General features: G+C 36.6%; 1 protein-coding gene across 8 annotated transcripts in view; it reads right to left on the reverse strand.

Moving 5' to 3' along the window:
- Positions 1-23,706, reverse strand: part of ZMYM4 (zinc finger MYM-type containing 4) — a 164,758-nt gene that overhangs the window by 76,090 nt on the left and 64,962 nt on the right. For 5 of the 8 annotated variants that reach the window (XM_019957871.2, XM_070786858.1, XM_070786857.1 and 2 more), the window contains 3 exons: positions 2,710-3,234; positions 978-1,039; positions 457-627 (listed from right to left, as the gene is read on the reverse strand). The exons of 2 other annotated variants lie outside the window; for them this stretch is intronic. In XM_019957871.2, the coding sequence (XP_019813430.2) occupies positions 457-627; positions 978-1,039; positions 2,710-3,234 (758 nt within the window). Of the gene's footprint in view, positions 1-456; positions 628-977; positions 1,040-2,377; positions 2,560-2,709; positions 3,235-23,706 lie in introns of those variants that run through there. One more of the 8 variants, XM_019957873.2, reaches the window with a different exon arrangement.

The following is a 23,706-nucleotide window of genomic DNA, read 5'->3' on the forward strand; positions in this document are numbered from 1 at the left end:
CAAAGATAACCTGTCCATTAATCCTTCCTGAGAAACACTTAAATCTTTACATACTTCATTAGCAATAACTGTAAAAGGCTTATTACTACCTTATATAAACAATCACACCATAAACTCATAAACCTCCATAAACTTCAGCCATGTCTGCTATTATAAATCTCAAATCCTTGAAGACTCACTTTCCCTAATCCTTCACTAAAATTGTTAAAAATCACAGAACAACGTTATTAAGGGACAAAGTGAATTAGAAGCCTTAATTACTACTTGGAAAAAGTTTCCTGTAACTCTGGTTGATTCCTTAGTATTATTCTTAAGATAATTCAATTTCCTCAATCTTCATTAAGAGTCTCCTCTCACCCCATCCACAAAACACTTCTTTATCAAGAACTTCCTTTCTTGAATGAATAATGCATGTGTGGAACAAAAAAGAAGGGGGAAAAAAGGTGAAATGTTTACTTGAGCATTGTCAGGTTCATCTTTAATTCTGTCTAGTAGTCCCTGCTGTGGTGCCATTGCTTTGTCATACTCATCATCCAAAGGTTCTTCTTTAATTCTAATATTTGATGCAAAGGAATTTCCCAGTTCCGAACCAATGGATTCTTTATTGGCAAATGGATAGCTGGAATCCTAAAACACAATATAAAGGATTAATAAATATTCAGATTTTTAAATTATTCCTCTTCAGGTTTAACACCCAAAGAAAAGCTCACTGGAAATGAAGAACTCTATGGATGTTCATTAGAGTCCCTATGCTTATAAGTAAATGTGATATATGTCCAAATATCAAACACAAATAAAGAATCTAAGACCAAAGACTTCTTAGCACATCTCCAAAGATGTCCTTATCCGAATAATAAAGGAATTTTAAAAAACCAGCGCTCTACCTAATACATATAGTTACAGTTTAGAAAATCACATAAAGAAAACTTTGACACTTGCCACAGTTACAGCAATCTACATACACACTGAAAACTTACCCTAAAGTTTGTTTCTGGGGTTTGTGGTAAATGGGTATGTAATGTTTCTTCAACTTGATTAGCTATTGAAAGAAAAAAACAAAACAAAACAAACATATGTATATGAATAACAAATCTTACAAAGAGTGACCTAAAAAGCTATTACTTGATAATCACCTCTCTTTCCAACAAAGATGCTCCTTAGAGTGAAAAGGGTACAAAAAAATACCCACAGGTAGTTTCACTCAAAATAAACAATCTGGCCCCACCTAACTTTTAGCTATCTCCTTGCTCAAACCTAAATAAAGTGGTTACTTTATTCACTATGTTCTAAAAATTACTTAAGTTTGTTCTTCCCCATCTCTGCTTATATCATTCCAAGTCCCCACTATCCTAATCTTTACACAGTCTTCCAGATTCAGCTCAGTTCAAAAATCACCTCTCCTCTAGAAAACCTTCCCTTGCCCACTAAGTTAAAAATCATTTCTCTTCTAAGAATACCTAAAACACAGTTTCAGTTATTTCAAAGAAATATTATTGTACTGCTTTATTAAAAACTCTTCTACCAGTGTCTTCAATTATAAATTAAATTTTATGCTATTCAACTGGTCATTAACACTTCAACTACTTGACTTGTCCCTTCTGCTATTAGATATTATGTTCCCTGAAGATAAGTACCCATATAATTTATCCCTTCTAGGCATACTGAAAATGCATTAAATAATATATACTGAAAAACACAGTATACCCTTGTACATAATAGATACTTAAACTAATTGTTCTTTATAATGATACTGATTTGTTCTATCACAGTTTTCCTAGCACTGTCAGAAGAAATAGTAATACAAGGACTAGAATATTCAACCTTGCTTTCTTTCACACCTATTGAATATTTATTGAAATTTTACTATTTTCACTACACCAGGTTAGGCCCCAAGAACACAAAAATGAGTAAGATACAGTCCAGCCCTCAATAAACTCTCACACTAACAAGTAAAGGCAAAACAAACAGCTATGATACTATGTGATAATTACTATAAATAAATGAGGCATAAACAAAATGCTATGGAAATATAGATGAGGAAATAAACATTCTTGATGCAGAGAGGTTAGGGATGACCACAGGGTAGAAGAGGTTTATGAGTTAGGTATTGTCAGATAAGAAGCACTTTTACAGGCACATATACAAGAGAGAAAATGACATGCAGGCAAATGGAACAGCAAGAGAAAAGAAAGGCATAGAAATAAGAAAATGTATATTCAAGAATGGAACTGAAGCTAAAGTATAGGGTATGCTGGGCAAAGAGGCTCAAGAGGAGTCTCAAGAAACTTTTAAAACATAAAATAGAAATGATATCAAAAAGGAAAACCCTCCCTAAATTGGACTAATTGGTGGGACAGCAGTTTGAATTAGTGCTTACAGCACAAAGAAGTTAAATCCAACTTCAGGTTCCAATGTTCAACCAAAGAAAATGAACAGGTGATTCGAGTATCTTGCCTTCTCATCAAAATATTGCAACCAGGGGAGGGAGAAATGAGGTTTAGAGCTATTTTTCAACCATTTATACCATTACCAATAGTTACTGGGAGAAATTCAGTCACTCTGCAAAGAACAAGGATAAAAGAAAAATGACAAGCTTACAATGAATTTAACTGTTCACACTTTGCTTAGTATCAGAAGTAATAAAAGCTGTATTATTATCAGTATGTTGTTATTTACTGTGTTTTATGGCTCTATTCCAACAATTATTACCTGCTTTATCAAAAAAACTGCTTTTCAACCTTGAATCCAACTCTTTATGGGGTTTATCCAACCGTTTTTCACGTTCATGATAAGTTAGGTCTCTATTTTTCTCCTTTCCAGAAAATGTCTCTTTGCTGTTTTCTCTTACTAGACTAAAATCTTTCCGTATTGATTTAAAGACAGAAACCTGATCAAACTGTTTAGGAAAGTCTTTTTTTAATTTATTTTGAATCTGCATTTCATTTTCATTGTCTGATTCATGCTGTGTGACTCTTCTCTCTACTTCCAAGCTATCATCAGTATGAATTGAAGAAACAAGATTGTCCTTTGAACTAAAATCCTGTTCATCCTCATTGTCACTACCAACGACTGGAATTCCTGCAAGATCCCCAGAGTTCAAAAAATAATCATCTTCATCCAGCAATGAATTTTCAGATCCTGTTTGATTCGGCATTCCATAAGACATGCTGTCAAGGGTAGGAGTTAAGTTGTGGTCTATATCTTCAGACATTTCTGTATCCATGATACCACCACCTTAAAAAGTAAAATACTGTTTAGACAAATGATAGTGCTAAAGATGACCATATTTATAAGGTCTGTCTGGCATATAACAAATTATATATTTTTTCTTTTCAAACAAAATATAGATAATAATACTGCAATATTCAATAGGTGTGACAGATAGCCCTATCTGACAGATAAGGAAACAGGGACATAAAACTTGAGAAACTATTTTAAGTTTGAAAGAAAGTCAATGCAATATAGAAAGAAAGAGTACCAACTTCAGAATGAGACATATGTGTGTTGGAATCATAGCATAATTACTGAAAATCTATGGGATACTGAGAAGAAACTCTAAGGCTTCCTTAGCTATAAAACAGTGTAATACTCACCTTGCAGATTAATTTGTGGTGAGGTTTAATGATAGTATGTATAAAGGGCCTACTAACATAGAGACCGACACACAGAAGGGAATATGAAAGTGATAATTACAGTTATCATAGAGACTCTTCTGGGGAGCTGAGATCAGAACCCAGTTCTCTGACCTCAGAGTCCTAACTTCCCTACACTAACCCTTAATAAACACAGCAGTTACTGTTTATAGTAGTAAATATTAAAACATAAAAATAAAATTTATCCAGGTCAGAATAAATATTAAAACCTGTTTACTGTTTGAACTAAATGCTCAAGTCTCTCCTATTCCAAAATAAAACAAACAAGAAAACTCAGTCCTGCATTTCTTTTTCCTGCCCTAATTCACCTTTCTTTCCCAAACTTCTAGGGGAAAAGTTTACATTGGTTTGTTTCTACTTCATCTCCCAGTCATTAATCCTTTGAACTTATTGCAGTCTGGTTCCCAATTTCACACTGGAACCTTTCTCATTAAGATCATCAATGATTTCCTCATGGCCAAATTCAATTATTTTTTCAATCTTTACGTGTCATATCCCTCCAAGATAAAATACTTTGGTTTCTTTGACATGCACTATTTCCTATTTTCCTTACTATTCTATGGAGAAGGAAATGGCAATCCACTCCAGTACTATTGCCTGGAAAATCCCAGGACAGAGGAGCCTGGTAGGCTACAGTCCATAGGGTCGCAAAGAGTCAGACATGACTGAGCAACTTCACTCACTTCACTTACTATTCTATTAATTTATTCCATTCTTGTCTTCCTATTTTATGTGTTCAATATTCCAATTATCATCTCATTTCATATACTCAGACCATTTTATTCACCATCATAGCCTTGACTTTTGCTGATGACTTCCCAAATGTTTTAGCTTAGAACTTTCCTCCAAACTTCAGATGTCTATATTCAACTAGCTTCTATAGGACCCCTAAGAACCTTCAACTTAACACCTCTGAAATCAAATTCATCATGTACCCATCCCAAGAATACTTTCTTGTACTTTATTTCTGTCACTTAATTAATAGAATTGCCAAATCAGCAGACTGATCAAGATTAAAAAAAAAAAGACTCACTCCAATTCTCCTTTCTCTTGGCCAAATTCTGTTAACTGTATTAATATCTCTTTCAAATTCATCTCCTTCTTTGGTACCATTCCAACACTTCACATCTCTTCCTACTGACAGTGCACTAACTCAATCCACAGGATATCTAGTAGGCAACCACATTCTTACAAATCCTGCCCTCAAACCACATTTAATTGGTCCATGAGCAAACAAACTAGAACTGGTGAAAACACAGAGTGAAGCAAAAACTAAAAATATTAGTGGCACCAACAGCTTTGCTTTTATTTCATGTGGCTGGATCTTCAAATCATTCCCTGAGTTCCATGATCCAGGATAAATTTCTCTTTTTGTTCAAACTGATTTGAGTTGGAATACTTCTAATCAAGTCCTAACTAATATAGGGTCCAAATGAAAACTTTCTTCAAGTTGCCCCCTTCATAAAGATATCAGAACTATCTTTTGAAACCATTAACCATTCCACATTATACCTTCACTTGAAATCCTTCAAAAATATCCCTTGGCCTAAAAGTACTCATTCATTCATTCAGCACCTATTTATTAGGAAATCGCTTCATGGTAACTACTCTGCTACGTTCTAGGGATATGATGATGGAAAAGATAGCTATGATTCCATCTCTTCAGAGAACTAGAGAAACAGAGAAAATAATAAAATTAGAAAATCACCATTTTCACATAACTAATTAATTTTAAATAAAGATGGTGAAATCATATGAATTTCCACAACTTACTTTCACATAGTAAGAAAGCATAACACACAAAGAAAAGCATGGAGGGAAGAGAAAGTATGTACAATAGCACAGATATTCACTATACTATTTTTATTCTTTAGAGTGTTTTATTTGAAAATTTTCCTCGTAACAGAAGAATAGGGAGAAAACATAAAGAAGCAGGTGTTAAAACACACACATAGTGAGATAAATTTACCAGATCATAAGGCAACCAAAGGTCAAGGTTAGAGCCTTCTCTACAGAAATTTATCCTTACTACCTGACCACATGGTATATGCTCAGTAACTGTTCAATGAATGAAAGAATATGCATTCCTGTGATCAACATTTTAATCTAAGTACTACAGTATATAAGAAGTCAACTAAAATGTAATATTGCCAAGAGACTTCCAAAATCTTTATGTTTAAATTCAGGATATGATATTGGGAGGAAAGGGGAACCACCTGAAAAGAACTGGACCTCTAACTCACACCAAAACGATGTCCAGATGTATTTAACTTTTAGACATAAAAAAATAAAACGCTAATATTAAAAAAAAAATGGAAGAATTATTTTTAGGGAAAAGCCTTTCTAAGAATGACACAAAACCCAGAATAAAAAACTGACTGAATAAAAGAATAAAAGACCAAATGTGACTATAAAAAATTCCTAACGAGAAGGAAACATAAGGCAAACCAAAAGATCAAAGACAAAGCTGTCAAAAACATTTTCCTGCACTTTACATCACAACAGATCCTTTCCCTAATGGATAAAGATTAGACTCTTAGTTCACTAAAGATACCAAAACCAAATACATTTATAAAAGCAAAGGATCTAAATGAACATTTCACAAGAATGGAAACACTAAGGTTGAACTTTGTTCATAAACGAAATGCAAATTAATAATGCAGTTAAGGTTTTGATAACAGCCTGGCAGCTATGCTACTGGCCAAAGCTGCCAAACTATGGCCCGAGGCCAAAAAATACACAAACAGTGTGGCATAGACCATATGTGAGCTGTAAGGCCTAAAATATTTACTATGTGGCCCTTAAGAGAAAAAAAAGTTTGTCAATCCCTGTAGTAGAGAATCCCTACTATAATCCCTAATAGGCAAAGTATGCTATGCTATGCTATGCTAAGTTACTTCAGTCGTGTCCGACTCTGTGCGACCCCATACACGGCAGCCCACCAGGCTCCCCAGTCCCTGGGATTCTCCAGGCAAGAACACTGGATAAGATGGCACAATCATTAAAAAAAAAAAAGCAAACAGGTAATAGGTATATGACTTTACACATACCTTTGATCCAGTAATTCAATTTCTAAGAATTTATCCTATAGACATTTCTCAAAAGATCTATGAAAAAGAACATGAATAAACAGCAAAGACTGGAAACAGTCTATCTGTTCAACAATGAGGCTCAATTAACTATAGTACATACCTATAACAGAATATTATATAGTTGGTAAAAAGAATGAGGCAGCTTTATAAGAGTTCTCAGAGTCAATTAGTAAAAATACCTAAACTGAGAAAGAATATATATATATATATATATATTAGGCTATCACTGCTATATGTTTTATAATTTCTGTGTATGTTTGTGTATACGTTAAATATACCTTCCACTGATTTTCTGTGACACCAGAATCAGGTGGCTATGAAACAGAAACACTAACTTTCAAAACATATCCTTTTGTATCTTGAGTTTTGAAGCACATCTATTATCTATTGAAAAAAACAAAATTTATTCTCATTTTGAGAATGCACTCAAGATTTTCAGAGGTGGCAATTGCTATTAAGTTATCTAATTTGAATTGCAATTTTGATAGTTATCACACAATAAATTTACAGGCTGAATAAAAGTACATGAGATTAAATTATGTTCTATTAGTATACATAATTAAATAGAACAGAATTGTACTCATCCTTGTGGCCCAAATAAAAGAAATAGGTTCTGTTTCTCAGAGCCTACATCTACAGAAAAAATGCAACACTAAATTGTATTTGGGGATACAAGTGGATAATGAAACACTTGAAAGCAAATTTCCCACAAAAGACTCCTACCTAATTTTTAGACACTGAACTGGACCGGTATGTTTGAGGGAAAAAATGGTATATGGCTGGAAATGAATAAGTGTGAGGCTGGAAATGAATAAGTGTGAGGAAGAGTTCTTAAAAATGATAAAAGAGAAAATGCAGGACAGATATATTAGGAATTTCCAAACCATACAAAAAAGATCCCGAAGAGGAAATAATATGATTTATGTTTTACAAGGAACAGGATGTAAAGTAGCAGGACTACTTTAAAGCTGTTAAATGTTACAGGGAGTGAAGAAGGGAAGCAAGGATATCATGTAGGAGGCTACTGCAGTAATCCAAGGAAAAACTGGTGGCTCAGACCAGGATAGAATGGTGGATGTGAGCAACAGTACTCAGATTTGGATATAATTTGAAAGTAGAGGCATTTCCTGGTATATGAGAAGCTGTATATGAAAGGAATCAAAAATAGCAGAAAAGGGTGCCATGTCTTGAGACGTAAACACTAAGGGAGGAACAGACTGAGAGGGGTAGCATGAATAGTTTGGTTTGGACCTGTTAATTTTGAGAACCTTACAAAACTTGAAAATGGAGATATCAAGAAGGCAACTGGACATATTAACGAGGTAAAGAAGAAACTCTTGTCAAAAAATGATATATAAATTTGGGAGTCATAGATGAAATGATGGTACTTAAAGTTCATGAGACTAGTTAAGATAACCTAGTGACTGAACTTACTACTGATGGAAGAGAGCTGAGAGTCCTGAGATACTTCATTCAACTTTTAGAAATCTGGTAGAAAGGAAGGAATCAGGGAAAGAGAATAAAATGGAACAACCAATGAGGTAGGAGGAAAATTAGGGAGGTGATATTACAGAAGCAAAGTGAAGAAAATATTTCAATTAGAAAGAAGTGGGCAACCTTAATGAATGCTGCTGAGCTAACACAGAACAATGAAGGCTGAAGACTGATTATTAATATTGGCAAAGTTGAAACAAACTTCTTACTTGACAGGAGCTTTATCAGTGGAAAATGGATACACAAAAGCTGCAATGGGGTGATCCCATAAAGAGACTCAGAGGAGAGAACTTTAAGTACAAACAACTCTACAGAGGAGTTTTGCTCTAAATTAAAGAAAATGAGCAGAAACTGGAGTAAAATCTAGACTGAAAAGTTCTTTTGACTCTGTATTTTTGTTTTGTTTTCGTTGTTTTGGGTAGTTTTCTGGAGGGGGGAGTTTTGTTTTTTAAGATGAAGACTATCACAGCTTATAGCATACTCCTAGGAATGATTCAATAAAGAGGGAATAACAATGGGAACAGAATCTAAAAAAGAGTGGCTATTTGTACATATATAACTGACTCACTCCGCTGTATAACAGAAATTAACACTGTAAAACAACTGTATTCCAATAAGAAAAATTTATTAAAAAAAAAAAAAGAGGGAGGAGAGCTCCCTGGTAGTCCAGTGGCTAAGACTCTGTGCTCTCAGTGCAGGAGGCCTGGGTTTGATCCTGATCAGGGAACTAGGTCCCCACATGCTGCAACTGAAGATCCTGTGTGGTGCAACAAAGACTGAAGATCCTGAGAGCGGCAACTAAGACCCTTGCACGCTAAGTCACTTCAGTCGTGTCCAACTCTTTGCAACCCTATGGGCTATAGGCCACCAGGCTCCTCTACCCACGGGATTCTCCAGGCATGACTACTGGAGTAGGTTGCCATGCCCTCCTCCAGGGGATCTTCCCAACCCAGGGATCAAACTAAAGTTTCTTACATCTCCTGCACTGGCAGGCAAGTTCTTTACCACTAGCGCCACCTGGGAAGACCCAGTGCAGCCAAATAAACAAATATTTTTTCAATAAAGGGAAAAACTATTAAAAGGGAAAATCTGTGCAACAGGGATGTGATCAGTACATAAATTTCCTCTGTGAAAAAATAAAATGAGCACACTGGTTAAATGCAGGTAGGCTGTTAAGATTTTCAGAAAGAAGAAAGAAAGTTATTTAAAGCACTTAAGTACAATTATGTGTGTTGGAATATGAAATTAAATTTCATGAGGTCAAATGAACTTTTATGCCTTGTCCTTCTTTTTGCTTTTGATTTAGTGGCATATTGGTATTTGTATACTATACCCAAGAATCATTTTAAAGTACAACCACCAACTAAAGAACTCATTAAAGGAACCTACATAAATGAACATTAATAAAGGGCTATTACTCATTTCCAATATATTACTCCAATATATTATTTCCAATAATATATATATTATAAATTAATTTTATATATTTTTATTTCAATAAATGATAACTTTCAGAAATAAAATAATGTCAATTGTAATTTCAACCTTAGAAGATGGTTCTCTAATAATTCTGACACTGTTTTTCTCTCTTAATAAAGAAATAAAGGATCAAAAGAAAAAACACAAACTCCAAAGAACGCAAAAATAAACAACAGCAAGCATAAAAGCAAGGTAATCTGGTTCCTTTTAAACTTTTAAATTAGCATTTTGCTTTGACACTGAAATAGTTCTAGAAGATGATTTATTTTTGTTTTCAATAAAATACAATCTTATGATTATACAGTAGAGGAGACGAATAGATTCAAGGGATTGGATCTGGTAGACAGAATGCCTGAAGAACTACGGACGAAGGTCTGAAACACTGTACAGGAGGTGGTGACAAAACCGTCTCCAAGTGGGCACAGAAACAGCAAGGACCTAAGAGAAGCAGAAGAGATTAACAAGAGGTGGCAACATAAAAAGAAATGCATCTGAGTCAGTTCTAATCAGGTGGATGAACCTAGAGCCTATTCAACAAACAGCAGCCAGTCAGAAAGACAAAATCAAATATTGTGTATTAATGCATACATATGGAATCTAGAAAGATGGTCCTGATGAACCTATCTGAAGGGTAGCAGTGGAGACACAGACATAGAGCACAGACTCATGGACACAGGCGGAGGGGGAGAAAGAGAGGGTGGGATGGATGGAGGGAGTAACATGGAAACATATACATTACCACATGTAAAACAGATAGCCAATGGGAATTTGCTATATGACTTCAAACCAGGGCATTGAAACAACCTAGATGGGTGGGCTGAGGAGGGAGTTTCAAGAGGAAGGGTACATAGGTAAACCTATGGCTGAATCATGTTGATGTCTGGCAGAAACCAACACAATATTGTAGAACAATTATCCTTCAACTAAAAATAAATTTAATAACTTAAGAAAAAAGAAGAGGTGGCAAGAATACACAGAAGAACTACACAAAAAAAGTTTTAACAACCTGGATAACCACAATGGTGTAGTCACTCACCTACAGCCAGACATCCTGGAATGTGAAGTCAACTGGGCCTTAGGAAGCATCACTACGAACAAAGTTAGTGTAGCTGATAGAATTCCAGTTGAGCTATTTCAAAGCCTAGAAGATGATGCTGTGAAAGTGCTGTACTCAATATGCCAGCAAATTTGGAAAACAGCAGTGGCCACAGGACTGGAAAAGGTTTCTTTTCATCCCAATCCCAAAGAAAGGCAATGCCAAAGAATGTTCAATCTAGTGTACAATTGCGTTCATTTCACATGCTAGCAAGATAATGCTCAAAATTCTTCAAGCTAGGCTTCAAAAGTACATGAACTGAGAACTTCCAAATGTATAAGCTGGATTGAGAAAATGCAGAGGAATCAGAGATCAAACTGCCAACATCCGTTGGATCATAAAAAAAGGGAATTTCAAAAAAAAAATCTGCTTCATTGACTATGCTAAAGCCTTTAACTGTGTGAATCAGAACAAATCGTGAAAAATTCTTCGAGATGGACATACCAGACCACCTTGCCTGCCTCCTGCAAAACTTGTATACAGGTCAATAAGCAAACTGGACATGGAACAACAGACAGGTTCAAAATTGGGAAAGGAGTACGTCTAGGCTGTATATTGTCACCCAGCTTATTTAACTTATATGCAGAGTATATCACGCAAAATGTAGGGCCCAAGCTGGAATCAAGACTGCCAGGAGAAATATCAACAACCTCATATATGCAGACGATACCACTCTAATAGCAGAAAGTGAAGAGGAACTAAAGAGCCTCTTGATGAGGATGAAAGAGGAGAGTGAAAAAGCTGGCTTAAAATTCAACATACAAAAAACTAAAATTATGGCATCCAGTCCCATCACTTCATGGCAAATAGATGGGGAAAACGTGGAAGCAGCAACAGACTTTATTTTCTTGGGCTCCAAAATCACTGTAGATGGTGACTGCAGCCACAAAATTAAAAGACGCCTGCTCCTTGCAAGTAAAGCTATGACAAACCTAGACAGCATATTAAAAAGCAGAGACATCGCTTTGCCAACAACAGTCCATATAGTCAAAGTTATAGTTTTTCCAGTAGTCATAAACAGATATGAGAGTTGACTCATAAACAAGGTTCAGCACTGAAGAACTGATGCATTCAAATTGCAGTGCTGGAGAAGCCTCTTGAGAGTCCTTGGACAGCAAGGAGATCATACCAGTCAATCCTAAAGGAAGTCAATCCTGAATATTCACTGGAAGGACTGATGCTAAAGCTCCAATACTGTGGCCAACTGACGTGAAGAGCCAACTCACTGGAAAAGACATTGATGCTGAGAAGGATTAGGCAGAGGAGGAGAAGGGGATGACAGAAGAGGAGATGACTGGATGGCATCACCAACTCAATGAGCAAACTCCAGGAGATAGTGAAGGACAGGGAAGCCTGGCATGCTGCAGTCGATGGGTTCCAAAGAGCTGGACATGACTCACCAAATGAACAACAACAACAAAGTAATAAAAGCCCCTTTAAACTATAAGATCAGCAATATAGTTTACCAGTTAAAAGTCCAATAAAGTCAGGAATTAAAAATGAGACATACATGCTTTAAACATTTATTTTTACTTGGTATGTATAAAAAAAGCACATTGACCTATCACTGATGATCAGTGAGACTTTGGAAATGGGTTTGCTAATTTGAGTTCTTCCTTGAGCAAATTACAGCCCTAAAACAACCTTCCAGATCGCAACTTTGGTTTCTTTAGAATGGAATGAGAAAATAAAGGCACCTCCACGTTTTTACTGACTTGACCGAGTTAAGTCTTCCTAAAGCATTAAAATTATTCACAGAAACAATTTTACTTTTCAGAGGAAATTTCATTATTGTCAAAAATGGTACAACTAAAATTAATTACAATAAAAAGCACCACTAGAATAAACAAATACAGGAAATTCTGATTCTTGTAAGCACTCAATTCATCAAAAGCTAAATCAAGTTGTATTCTTCTGAAACTACTAGATGCTCTTCAACAGTCATTCTAGCTTCCTCTCTTAACGACAGGCCCTCATTCTCATTGGGGCACATTTATTGCTGTTCAGTAGCTAAGTTGTGATCCCATGGACTACAGCACACCAGGCCTCCCTGTCCCTACCATCTCCCAGAATTTGGCACACTTATAGTAACAAAAAGATTGTAATCTCAGCTTATGATCCTAAGGTAAAAAGCATATTGTCTATTAACAGGTCAATAACCAACAGAAAACTTTTCATGGAAATAAACAATAATTGGAATACAACAAACCATTCTTCTTTCAAACTGAAAGTGTCAATTCATTAATGAGTCAGGGCTGTAATTTTTTTTTAAATAGACTACAACAGAAAACATAGTTCAGACTCAAAATCAGTTCAGTTCAGTCGCTCAGTCGTGTCTGACTCTTTGCGATCCCACAAATTGCAGCACGCCAGGCCTCCCTGTTCATCACCACTCCCGGAGTTTACTCAAAAACATGTCCATCGAGTCGGTGATGGACATGTCATCCTCTGTCGTCCCCTTCTCCTCCTGCCTCCAATCCCTCCTAGCAACAGGGACGGACGTTCGTGACACTGTACAGGAGACAGGGATCAAGACCATCCCGATGGAAAAGAAATGCAAAAAAGCAAAATGGCTGTCTTAGGAGACCTTACAAATAGCTGTGAGAAGAGAAGCGAAAAGCAAAGGAGAAAAGGAAAGATATAAGCATCTGAATGCAGAGTTCCAAGTAATGCCAAGGAGAAATAAGAAAGCCTTCCTCAGCGATCAATGCAAGGAAATAGAAGAAAACAACAGAAATGGGAAAGATGAGAGATCCCTTCAAGAAAATTAGAGATACCAAGGGAACATTTCATGCAAAGACGGGCTCGATAAAGGACAAAAATGGTATGGACCTAACAGAAGCAGAAGATATTAAGAAGAGGTGGCAGGAATACACAGAAGAACTGTACAAAGAAGATCTTCATGGCCCAGATAATCACGATGGTGTGATCACTCACCTAGAGCCAGATATCCTGGAACGTGAAGTCAAGTGGGCCTTAGAACGCATTACTACGAACAAAACTAGTGGAGATGATGGAATTCCAGTTGAGCTATTTCAAATCCTGAAAGATGATGCTGTGAAAGTGTTGCACTTAATATGCCAGCAAATCTGGAAAACTCAGCAGTGGCCACAGGACTGGAAAAGGTCAGTTTTCATTCCAATCCCAAAGAAAGCTCAAACTACTGCACAATTTTACTCATCTCACAAGCTAGTAAAGTAATGTTCAAAATTCTCCAAGCCAGGCTCCAGCAATATGTGAACCGTGAACTTCTGGATGTCCAAGCTGGTTTTAGAAAAGGCAGAGGAACTAGGGAAGGGATCAAATTGCCAACATCCGTTGGATCATCGAAAAAGCAAGAGAATCCCAGAAACACATCTATTTCTGCTTTATTGACTATGCCAAAGCCTTTGACTGTGTGGATCACAATAAACTGTGGAAAATTCTTCAAGAGATGGGAATACCAGACCACCTGACCTGCCTCTTGAAAAATTTGTATCCAGGTCAGGAAGCAACAGTTAGAACTGGACATGGAACAACAGACTGGTTCCAAATAGGAAAAGGAGTACATCAAGGCTGTATATTGTCACCCTGCTTATTTAACTTATATGTGGAGTACATCATGAGAAGTGCTGGGCTGGAAGAAGCACAAGCTGGAATCAAGATCACCGGGAGAAGTATCAATAACCTCAGAAATGCAGATGACAACCACCCTTATGGCAGAAAGTGAAGAGGAACTAAAAAGCCTCTTGATGAAAGTGAACGAGGAGAGTGAGAAAGTTGGCTTAAAGCTCAACATTCAGAAAACGAAGATCATGGCATCTGGTCCCATCACTTCATGGGAAATAGATGGGGAAACAGTGGAAACAGTGTCAGACTTTATTTGGGGGGCTCCAAAATCACTGCAGATGGTGATTGCAGCCATGAAATTAAAAGACGCTTACTCCTTGGAAGAAAAGTTATGACCAACCTAGATAGCATATTGAAAAGCAGAGACATTACTTTGCCAACAAAGGTCCATCTAGTCAAGGCTATTGTTTTTCCAGTGGTCATGTATGGATGTGAGATTTGGACTGTGAAGAAAGCTGAGCGCCGAAGGATTGATGCTTTTGAATTGTGGTGTTGGAGAAGACTCTTGTGAGTTCCTTGGACTGCAAGGAGATCCAACCAGTCCATCCTAAAGGAGACTAGTTGTGGGTGTTCATTGGAGGGACTGATGCTGAGGCTGAAACTCCAGTACTTTGGCCAGCTCATGCAAAGAGCTGACTCATTGGAAAGACTCTGATGCTGGGAGGGATTGGGGGCAGGAGGAGAAGGGGATGACAGAGGATGAGATGGCTGGATGGCATCATCGACTCGATGCACAGGTGTTTGGGTGAGCTCCGGGAGTTGGTGATGGACAGGGAGGCCTGGTGTGCTGCAATTCATGGGGTCGCAAAGAGTTGGACACGACTGAGCGACTGAACTGAACTGAAGTGAACTAAAGCAATGCTTCTCAACGGTTACTGGATATCAGACTCTCTAGGTGAGCTTGGAAACGGATTCCTAAATTAATTTCTCAAGATCCTGCCTCAGCAAGTCAAGGGTGGCAGTCAAAATCTGATTTCTAACACAGCTCTAGGTGATGCTAATACCCTACCACATTTGAGGTAATAGGCTCTAGTTTTTATGAACCAGGCATAATTAACATCAGAAAATAAAACACTATACCCGGAGGCTGAAAGCAATCTTCATCAAGTCCAATCTGTTATCAGATGGTTGAATTTCTTTCACAAAACCCTAAATGGTCAACCATCCCTCTGAATGTTAAACCAACAAAGATGAACCACTGAATGATCTACCACCATACAACAGATGAACCATTTATGAACTATTTATGATAGTTCAAAAATAATCCATGTTAAGTACTAATGAAAATGAATTAGTTTTCTCAGGGAGTCATGACTCGAGATTACTGCTCTCCTTTCTTGTTTTCATTTAAATATGTATTGTTACTGTGGAATTATTAAAGAATGCCATTGATGATTCTATACATTCAATGAAGAGAGATGAGACTCCTAAGTGAGATTCACAGAACTTTTCATTAATTTGCTTTTATTTGTTCCCACACTGGGGAAAAACGGGAATATCCAGAACAATTTGACTTTATAACTTGCTAAAAGGTGAATGACAAATGTGAACACTTCTAACACCTCTGACAGGAATTGGTTAGATTTTGTCAATTTCAATAGTCCAGATGTATACTATTTTTAGAGCTAAAAAAAGATTTAACACACATTATAAAACAAGTAACTATTTGTTCTTTACTGTGAGAACAACTAAAGCAAATACAACAGACTACTTTTTTTGAATGGTTATTGATATTTACAGTGCTCTGAAAGCAATGATCAAGGAGCTTAGAGATGTCTATAAATAGAAATATTCAGCATGTACCTAAAAACTGTCCAGGGTCTGTTAAAACTGAAGCATATCACTACAACAGAATATCATACATTTTAATCGAGTATAATATTTATATATTTTAATAACATTTTAGAGAGTATATTACTTCTATAAGGAGAAAACAATGAAATTTTAACAAAACAATAAAAGCAAAAATAATTCATACTAATAGCTGCAGAAGCACAATTCTACAGAGGTATGAGGAGCCAGTTCCAACTGTGTCCCAATCTACAGTTCTACAACTTCCCTGTTATTCGTTCTAATTCTAAATTTCTGTGATACCATTGTTATATATAAAATACAATGTTTTAATTTGCATCTTCTCTCCCTTCTTGCCACACCAAATTTAGCTGATATCCTTTTCTGCACAGATAAACAAGGATCTGTTCCAGTCCTGAACCTTACTTTTTATCCCATCCTATTTAACTGGGAAAAAATGCAATGGTAAAATAGCCATTTTTAAGAGCTTTAAAGCCCTAGAACTAGAGTAACTTTCATTTTTCTGTCTTCAAAGGCATTAGTAAACTTATAACCATTTCATGCTGTTACTCTCTTGAACTCATTAAACTCAGAAACATCAATTCTACTATCTCATATTACCTGCAACAATGTCAACAGAGATTTAAACAGAGAAACAAAAAATCCCACTTGAACAACTTTATCTACAGTAGGGGCTGGTAAACTCTTGATCAAAGGATGGCCCCTGAGCCAGAAATAGTTACATTTTTGAGACAGTAAAAGAAAGAAGTAAAGGAGAGGGGAGGGAAGAGGAGGAAGAGAAGAATACATGGGAGACCCTATTTTTGACTACATCCTACAGAGCTTAAATGTTTCCCATTCAGCCCTTTATGAAAAAGGTTTCCTGACCCCTATCTATAGGAATATTGCTGAGTGTAGTTCACACAATATAATTTGCATCATGCTAGGAAAACATACGGCACTAAATAGGCTTAGAAAAGCCCTCAGGGCAATTATCTACAGAACTCTCTCTTGAGTTACAGCCAAAATGATTCAGAACAAAGCAACTGCAAATTAGGCACTAGGTATAATATACTATCATAAAACTACTTGCATCTCTAGGAGAGTTCTGGTACCCAAATAACCCTTTTGCTGTGAATAAAAAATTTGACGAAATATATAAAACAAATACACCCAAAGTATGGACAACAATAAACACAAGACTGTGATCTCCAACAAAATAAACTACTGAGGTGAGTAGCCTCCACCTTCTGCCTGGGGACAGTTAGCAGGGTCCAGTATACAGAGGGAAAACTCAAGCAGAGCACACCAGGCTCAGTACACTGGGGAGACAAGAGACTGAGAAAACTGAAGCAGATGGTATTTGGAGGACACGCCACCAAAAAGAAGAGACAAATATACACTGAAAGAGCCCTAGAAATTCTTTGGCTGAACAGAAAGCCACACATAAGAAGGTGGAGAAGGTTACGGTTCTGTGAGAGAATGCAACACATAAGAACTCTATACATTCTGCGCAATTTTGCTGTGAACCTAAAAATATGCTCTAAAAATTAAAGCCTATCTTTAAAAAAACAAAGAAACTGCCGGGAGCCGGCGAGAGACATTCCGCTCGTGACAAAGGTCATGAGGAAGGAGGCTCGGCATACGCAAAGGCGGGATTGAGCCTCAGGAGTCTCCCCAGATATTCTCAAGCATCTTCCCCCAAAAAACCAGAGTCTGCCTACTTTATTGCTTTGTGCTCTCACCTCTGACTTTACTGGGGGCTGTCCCCCACCACCATCTCGCTCTCTCTGTCAAAGAGTTAACTTACAGCTCCAATTAATAAAGTTCCTGGGCAATTAGGAGTATTTAAATCCAAACCCCTCAGATGGCTCTCTAACCCGCCTGACAAGTTTACTCGGACTCCTACAGCTATGCATACGATTGTTTACAGTCTCCCAGCCTCGAGAGGCACAGGAAGCTTAAGATATTCAAATAGCTTAGAGCCTCTCAGAGAGTTAGAAACTGTCAGAATAAAACTAGTAAAAGATTTCATTGATGAGCCAATGCTTGTTGCCAAGTTTCCACATCCCCTGAATTGTATCCTTGAATGTGTATTAATTAATACAGTTGGTATATAGAAAAAATAAGTAGTGGCCTTGGTGTTAGTAACTTTAGACCCTTAAGGTAATAAATTCTTTCCTTTGTTGTAAACCCATTACACATCTGCCCTATAGGAATGCAATTTTATCTTTGGAAGATGGCGCCAAACCTTAAAATAATTACTCTTAGAGAAAATAAGTCTTTGTTGATAAGTCCTTGTCAAGAGTCATAAAATGTTAATAGGCCTTCTGGCCAGAAGATGATGTAAATCACCTAAACCATTTGTATACGATAAATGTGCAGGAAAGAAACCCTTGTTTTTGATAAGGATCAAAAACTGCTGACTTTGCATCCCCTATTATCCTCTATGTGTAACTTAGGGTATATAAGCCCCTGTTGAAAATAAAGCTACAGGCCTTGCTCACCAACGCTTGGTCTCCCCATGTCATTCTTCCCTTTAACTTCCAGCGGAGTCTCCATCTGGAGCGTGGAACCCACCATGCTTACTTATTATGCCTGGGCTTCTAAGACCCACTCGAGAAGGTGTCTAGGGTGGGGCACCTTCCGCTATTCAAGAGGGCGCCTGCGGCCTACGTAAGTGGTGCAAACTTCTTGTCTTGAAGTTTTATTGGTCTCCCGCGTAAACCAAGCTACTCAGCCTCTTTTCTCCACTGAATTTTCCTACTGAGCTATCCTCATTCTATTACTCTTTATATCTTTGATAAATATGTAAATAGTCGCCGACTCCGTCTCCCCTTCGAATACCCTGGATCAGTCGGGGCTGGACCCCGGCAAGAAACCTCATCAAACAACTAGGAGAATCAATGGAGACCTCAAAAAGTCACACGTTAAAAGTAGGACTGGGGTTAGTGTTAGTCGCTCAGTCGTGCCCGACTCTTTGCGACCCCATGGACTGTAGCCCACCAGGCTCCTCTGTCCATGAGATTTCCCAGGCAAGGATACTGGAGTGGGTTGCCATTTCCTTCTCCAGGGGATCTTGCCAACCCAGGGATCGAACCCAGGTCTCCTGCACTGCAGGCAGATTCTTTACCGAGTGAGCTACAAAAGCCAACCCTAGAGCTGTCCTAACAAGCTTTAAAAGCAAATCTCAAACAAAACAAAACAAAAAAAAAATCAAGCTGAATCAAAGCAAACTGAATGTCAGAATAAAACTCAATGCTCCTTAAAGGAAATATAATATGAAATATAAAATATAATCTAACACTTAATGTAACATTAACAATATACCACATCCAATCAAAAACTGTAACATATTTGAAAAAGACATGAGAGTCATAACCAGAAGAAAACTCAGCCAACAGAAATGGAGCCAGAAAGAATATAAATGATGGGATTAGATTAGCAGGAAATACTTCAAAAGTTATTTTTTAAAAAAGTAGAAAGATTTAATGCAAAGCATGATCTTAATGAGAATAAAAGTAGAAACTATATTTTTAAAAAAGAAACTTCTGAAACTGAAAAATATATCTGAAATGAAAATTTAACTGAATGAGTTAACTGTACATTAGACTATACAGATGAAAACAGTAAACAGGAGGAGACAGAAATAAAAAAAACTATATTATTATTATTACATATGAAAGAATGTGTTATCAGCAGACTTATATGACAAGAAATGTTGAAGAAAGTTCTTCCTAAAGAAAGACACCGGATGGAAACCTAGACCTAGACAAGGAGTACTGGAAACAAACAGAATTAAAAGCAAAAATAGGGACTTCATTGGTGATCTAGTAGTTAAGACTTCCTGCTCTCAAATGCAGGGGGCCCAGGTTCAATCTCTGGTCAGAAAACGATATTCTTCATGAAGTAACTAAAGATCCCCCGTGCCATAGTGCAGCAAAGAAGATCCCATGTAGCCAAATAAAATAAATAAATAAATAAAATTTAAGGGGAAAAAGTAGATAACTTTATTGTAATATCTGAATAGTTTTAACACTTCTCTGCCATTAATTGAATAGCAGTAAATCAACAAAAATATAAAAGACCCAAAAAGATGCTGTCAACCAACTAAACCTAACTGATATTTATAAAATGTTAACCCATAAATGGCAAACACATACTCTTTTCCAATATACATGGGACAATCACCAATACAGATCACGTGATAAGTGATGGAAATATTGTATGGAAGAATTATCAAAGAATGGAACTCATACAGAATAATTACTTTGACCAAAATGCACTCAGTAACAAAAGCACATGTGAAAAAACCCCAAATATTTAGAAATAAAAACTTCATTTTAAAAAAGTGACTGGTCAAAAAATAAATCACAAGGAAAATTAGAAAATATTATAAATTGAGTAGGGGCTCCCCAGGTGGGCAAGAACCCAGTGGTAAAGAACCCAACTGCCAGTGCAGGAAATACAAGCGACACGGATTCGATCCCTGGGTATGGAAGATCTCCTGGAGAAGGGCATGGCAACCCATGCCAGTATTCTTGCCTGGAGAATGCCAATGGACAGAGGAGCCAGGGTGGGTACAGTCCATAGGGTCGCAAAGAGTCAGAAACGACTGAAGCAACTTAACATGCATGCATGCACATGAACTTAATAAAGTTCATGAACACACAACAAAGCTTGAGAAGGGCAATAAAAGAAGTCCTTAGAGGGGGAACTTACAGATTTATACATTTAAAACCTATGACTTAAACTTCCACCTTTATAAGCAAGAAAAAAAATCAAATTAAGCACAAGTATTGATTGGACTTGCCAAAAAGTTCATTTGGTTGGCCAAAAAGTTTATTTGGTTAGTGAATACACTGTTCAATAAAGTTCTTGGTAAAAGTGAAAATATCAATGTCTTTTAATTTTACTTAAAAGCAAATGAACATTTGGCCAACTCAACAGAAGAAGTAATGAAGATAAAAAGAAAAATCTATTTAACAGACAATAAACAGTAAAGAAAAACCAAAAGCAAGATCTTCAAAAAGAACAAAAATGATAAGCTTCTAGACAAACTAACCATAAACAGAGAGAAATAATAAAGGCAAACAAATATATGAAAAAGATGTTCAACATCACTATTTGGGAAACGTAATCAAAACTGAAATCAGGTATCAACTCACATTCAGTAGGCTAACTACTATCAAAAAAGCAAAAATAACCACAGAGGTGAAGATGTGGAGAAACTGGAACCCTTGCACACTGTTGGTGTGAATGCAAAGTGGTACAGCTGCTACATAAAACAGTACGGCAGTTTCTCAAGAGTTGAAAATGGAATTACCACATCATCTCAAAAGAATAAAAAGCATGGTCTGTAAGAGATATTTATATCAGTACACCATGTTCACTGCAGCATTATTTACAATGGCTTAAAGAAAGAAAGTGAAAGTGAAGTCGCTCAGTCGTGTCCGACTCTTTGCAACCCCATGGACACTAGGCTCCTCCGTCCATGGGATTTTCTAGGCAAGAGTACTGGACTGGGTTGCCATTTCCTTCTCCTGGGAACTTCCTGACCCAGGGATTGAACCCAGGTCTCCCACATTGTAGACAGATGCTTTAATGTCTGAGCCACCAGGGAAGTCAGCATTACTTACAATGGCTTAAAGATGGAAGTAATTCAAGTATCTGTCCACTGATGACTGAACTGATAAAATGTGGTATATCCATATGATGAAATACTGTCGCTGTTGTTGCTTTCAGTCTCTAAGTTCTGTCTGACTCTTCTGCAACACCATGTACTGTAGCCTGCCAGGCTCCTCTGTTCATGGAATTTCCCAGTCAAGAATACCAGAGTGGGTTGCCACTTCTTTCTCCAGGGGATCTTTGAAGCCCAAGGGTCAAAATCATGTCTCTTGCGTTGGCAGGAGATTCTTTACAGCTGAGCCACCAGGGAAGCCCATGGTGGAATATTACTCAGTCTTAAAAAGGAAGGAAATTCTGACATCTGCTTCAACACAGATGAACCTTGAGGACATCATTTTAAATGAAATAAACCAGTCCCATAAAGACAAATACTGTATAATTCCACTTCTATGAGGTACCCAGAAGAGTAAAATTCATAGAGACAGACAGTAAAGAGGTAGATAACACCGCTGAAAGGATACATAGGGAGTGTAATAGACACAGACTTTCAGTCTTGCAAGATGAAAAGTTAATAGATTGGCTGCACAGCAATCTAAATGTAATTAACAGTACTGAACTGAACATTTAAAAATGATAAAAATGGTGAATTTTAATTTATGTGTATTTTTACACTTAAAATATTTTAATAAAAAATACATAGAGGAGGAAAGGATAGAAAGAGAAGACACAAATTACCAATCCTCAGGAGTAAAAGAGACAGCAATAAAGGTTTCATTAGAGTAAAAATAAGTTAATATTAAAAACAACCTTATATCTCCCAATTGTGTGTGTGTCTGTGTTTTTTACCACAGTACACAGCTTGCAGGACATTAGCTCCCCAAGCAGGGATCAAATCCAGGTTCCCTGTAGTGGAAGCTCAGAGTCCTAATAACCATTGGACCACCAGGGAATTCCCTATAAACAATTATGTAGAAAAAAATTTTAAAACTATGAACATAAACTAAAACTATTATTCACAGTATATGACAATCATTTAAGAATTATTAATAATTCTATGGAAATGAAATTAACAACTTAAGATCTATACTATTCAGTACAGTAAGTCACCAGTTACACGCTTAAATAAAATTAGAACTTCAGTTCTGCACTTAATCACATTTCAAGTACTCTACTGCCACAGACAGTTGCTACTATACTTTAATGGTGTAGTACAACGTAGATATTTCAATAGTCAGAGAAAGTTCTACCAGACTGTGCTGACTTATGAGAAAATGCCTTGAAAAGTATAAATTACACAGAAGAAATAGAAAATATGAACAACATCAAGACTAGATGACATCACTAGCAAATTAAATACTTAAGGAAGAAGTAATACCCACCTTACATGGATTCTTTCAGCAAATATAAGAGAAAGGAACACTTTCTAACTAGTATTATGAGGCCATTATCATCCTGGAACCAAAGCCAGAGAAAGATGTGACCAAAAAAAAAAAACTACATACCAATATCCTTCATAAATATAGGTGCTAAAAAATCAGAATACTTAAAATATTAGCAAATTGGATTTTAAAAGATATAAAACAAAGAATAGATCATGACAAAGTACGATTTATATCACAAATGCAAGGTGGGTTTTAAGATTCAAAAATCAATTCACTACATGAACACAATAAAGAAAAACACATGATCATTTCAGCATATGAAAAGAAACCATTTGACAAAATAGTCATTCATGAAAAAAATCTTCTCGCAAATACAGAGAAGAGAAGGTCCTCAACCAGAGAAAAGGCATCTACAAAGATAATAAACATCAACTGGAAAATGAAAAAAAATTTTTTTAATCATTATAATAGAATAAAAAATA

The sequence above is a fragment of the Bos indicus genome, chromosome 3, assembly GCF_029378745.1.
Source record: "Bos indicus isolate NIAB-ARS_2022 breed Sahiwal x Tharparkar chromosome 3, NIAB-ARS_B.indTharparkar_mat_pri_1.0, whole genome shotgun sequence".
Taxonomy (NCBI): domain Eukaryota; kingdom Metazoa; phylum Chordata; class Mammalia; order Artiodactyla; family Bovidae; genus Bos; species Bos indicus.